The following is a 3533-nucleotide window of genomic DNA, read 5'->3' on the forward strand; positions in this document are numbered from 1 at the left end:
GTGTGTGTGTCTTTCTTTGTGTGTGTGTGTGTGTGTGTGTGTTTGTGTGTGTGTGTGTGTGTGAAAAAAGGATTGTTTAAAAAATGGATTATTAAAAATAAATATTCTATTTAATAATCACACAATTATTATTATTTAGTTTAGTTGTAGGTGTCCGCTGCATTTGGGTGGTTACTACATTAATATCCAAACGATCACCCTAATGCAACAAGCAGTGTAGCGAGTCAGTGTGATGACTTTACAATGTATCATGTAAACTGAGTCATGTGACACATGCAGATCACCTGATGGATCAGATGGGGTTTCCTCAGTGGATTCTTTGGTCTCCGTGACGACAGCATCTGCAGCTGCAGCAGGTTCTGAATTTTCTTCTGATTTTGGTTCAGGGTCTGGTTCTGGTTCAGTGTTTTCCTCTGGTTTTGGTTCGGGTTCTGGTTTTTCCTCTGGTTTGGCTTCAGGTTCTGGTTTTTCCTCTGGTTTTGGTTCGGGTTCGGGTTTTTCCTCTGGTTTGGGCTCAGGTTCTGGTTGTTCCTCTGGTTTGGCTTCAGGTTCTGGTTTTTCCTCTGGTTTTGGTTCGGGTTCGGGTTTTTCCTCTGGTTTGGCTGGTTCTGGAGCTGGAGTCTGTTCAGCCGGAGGTGCAGCGTTGCCCTCTGCTGGAGCTTCTTCTGCAGCCTTCGTTTCTTATAATACAGACATATATAAATTATCATCCATTTCACATAAATAAATATGACAAGTCAGTACAGTGATGGTATCAGATGCAAAACCCATGATACTTTAATATGTTTGGTACCAAATTCATATACAGTTCAAGTCAAGTCACAGCGCTTTATACAACATAGACTGTTTCCAAACAGTCAAAGTGTTAATGGTGCAAAAATCATCAATTATGAAACAATTTCAACGAATTTGAATATATTTTGTTTCAGGTGTAGCTCTACAGAAGACACTAGTGTTGTTATTCAGCTCAATTAAAAATAATAATAATAAAAATGACAAAAGCACATAACAAAAATACTAAAAATAAAAATGGCCAAAGCATATAAAACAATGACTAAAAACTAAATAAAAAGTGAAAATATAAAAATAAAAGCTAATTCAAAATATTAATAAAAACGATAATAGCATATAAATAATACTAACATAACACTGACAAATCAGGGTTATTAATATACTATTACCAAAACTAAATGAAAAAGTAATTAAAAATACTTAAAAAAAAAAAAAACTACTAAAAATGACAAAACACACAACACAAAAACTAAATGAAATAAAATATGTTTAAGCACTAAAATTACTAACACTAAATTAATAAATAAATTCAAATCAAAACAGAAAACATTTAAATTCATAAAATTTTTACATGTATAATATACAAATACTTTTAAAAAATATATAAAAATTCAAAGTTATGATCTCATCCAATCGTATCAGTGCAGTTAAATTGATAAATTAGTATTCAAATACAGTCAGGTATTTCATAGCGTACTATGATTTGTTAAAGAAACACACACCATGTCAGTGTTTTATAAGCGATGTCCATCACATGCATGTTATTTACCTGCGGCAGCTGCAGGAGTGGCCGCCGTCTGCGCGCCGTCAGCGAGAGGTAACTCATATTCACACACGTATGTTAAACTCTGGAACAGATTACAGTCAGATCTGTGTGAGACGTGCTTCATTTTCATCTTTTAGCATTTATAAAAGCGGTAAATGACACAGTTATGCATGAGGCAATTTATGGACAGACAGGAGCCTGACACTAAGCAGAGACATTTCATACATGTAGTTTATTTTGCAATAATGTCCGAATTATTGTACATTATCACACTTATTACAAGGCTACATCAAATAAGTAAATAAATGTGCATGAAACATTAGATTCGAATTTAAACAAGAGATATGAAACTAGAACATCTATAAATAAAATCGATTGTCTTGGTCAATCGTTATCAGTTGTTGTTATCAGTGTTATTTTAATATATATATATATTTTCTTTAAAGTAGTAGTAATTTTGTTTTGTGTTTTTATCATTTCTTTTAGTTTTTTTTTTATTTCTATACATATTTTATACATTTAGTTTCTGCTTTAGTTTTAGTTATTTTTATCATATTATTAATTTAACGTTGAATGAAATGAAAAATGTTTCCTTGACAACTAGCTCAAATAAAATACGTTTTTTATATTTTATTTTATTTCAAATAATGAAGATTTTTTTTATCGTTTAGTTTTAGTTTTAATTGTAATTTTAGTAACCCATAATAGCCCTGGTTGTTATCAGTGTTATTTTAGTATCATTGAGATCTTAGCATACTATTTATTATTTTGAATTAGTTTGAATTTGTATATTTTGTTTTCATTTTAAATTTAAAGTTTTAGTAATTTTGTATCGTGTTTTTGTGATTTTTATTGGTTTTAGTTTTCTTTAAATAATGTCTATATAGTTCTATTAATTTTAGTTCAGTTTTAGTTTTTATTACATCAAGTTAAACTAAATAAAAACATGTCACCTTGTCATCTAGCTGAAATAAAATAATTTTTTTTTAAATTTTTTTTTATGGTTTTAGTTTTAGTTAAGGTTTTAGTAATTAGTTATATTCTCATTTTTATAAGAGACCCTCCATGTTTTTACATTGCAGGTCAATCCAAAGAAACCGCTTGCACTCAGTAGTGCACTAATGTCTGTCAAGGGCACTTGAACATGCATCTCTCATTATCTGTGCATTTAACTCTACCTCAGTCTTCGGCGGCTTTGAAGTCTTCACTGGATTGAAAAGTGCATCCGAGAAATCTAACAGAAAAACAATCATTGAGTGGTTATTTGATGTTGCATTCAGTAAAAGGAGGTTAATGTAGGTTTGTAGGTCAGTACCGGCGAATGCAGCAGGGATGTAGTCCTTCACCTCGATGTGCACGAACAGAGACGGCAGCGTGAGCGGCATGTTGCTCTCGCTGCGCAAACAGATGTGCTGGAAACCTGCAAACAATGACAGCGTTTGACAAACTTGTTAAACTTGATAATATTACTCAAAGGCCACTTAAATAGAGTACACTTTCATCACTTTCATCACATTAACACACTTACGTAAGTGCACTTTTTAAAAATGCACTTTGTAATAATGTGTTTTACTTAAACATACAGTTTAAGTCATTATGTTTTTGTCATGCTTTAAAGGGGTCCTATTATGCTTTTTCACTTTTCAACTTTAGTTAGTCTGTAATGTTGCTGTTTGAGCATACAAAGGATCTGCAAAGTTACAAAGCTCAAAGTTCACTTCAAAAGGAGATATTTTATTTAACAGAAATCACTTTTCAAAAACTACAATGAACGACTCGTTTGGACTACAATGCATATTTTCAGGGATTTGTGAATCACAAATACCGACGAATGGGACGAGACCTGGTTGAGCTGCACTAGAGAAGGCAACGAGTGTTATCACTAGAGCCCGACCGATATATCGTTTTGCCGATATGAGCCTGTCGCGATATATCGGTATCGGCGAATATGCCGCCGATAAGAAATTTTTTTTAG

At 32.6% G+C, this 3533-nt stretch overlaps 1 protein-coding gene across 1 annotated transcript in view; it reads right to left on the reverse strand.

Moving 5' to 3' along the window:
* Positions 1 to 3533, reverse strand: part of LOC107716052 (1-phosphatidylinositol 4,5-bisphosphate phosphodiesterase beta-2-like) — a 40987-nt gene that overhangs the window by 15826 nt on the left and 21628 nt on the right. Inside the window, exons 20-23 of the mRNA XM_016522371.1 lie at positions 2874 to 2978; positions 2737 to 2792; positions 1562 to 1640; positions 285 to 680 (exon numbers count right to left, since the gene is read on the reverse strand). Of these exons, the coding sequence (XP_016377857.1) occupies positions 285 to 680; positions 1562 to 1640; positions 2737 to 2792; positions 2874 to 2978 (636 nt within the window). The remainder of the gene's footprint in view (positions 1 to 284; positions 681 to 1561; positions 1641 to 2736; positions 2793 to 2873; positions 2979 to 3533) is intronic.

Source organism: Sinocyclocheilus rhinocerous, unplaced genomic scaffold, assembly GCF_001515625.1.
Source record: "Sinocyclocheilus rhinocerous isolate Xijiao unplaced genomic scaffold, SAMN03320098_v1.1 scaffold1862, whole genome shotgun sequence".
In the NCBI taxonomy this organism is placed as follows: domain Eukaryota; kingdom Metazoa; phylum Chordata; class Actinopteri; order Cypriniformes; family Cyprinidae; genus Sinocyclocheilus; species Sinocyclocheilus rhinocerous.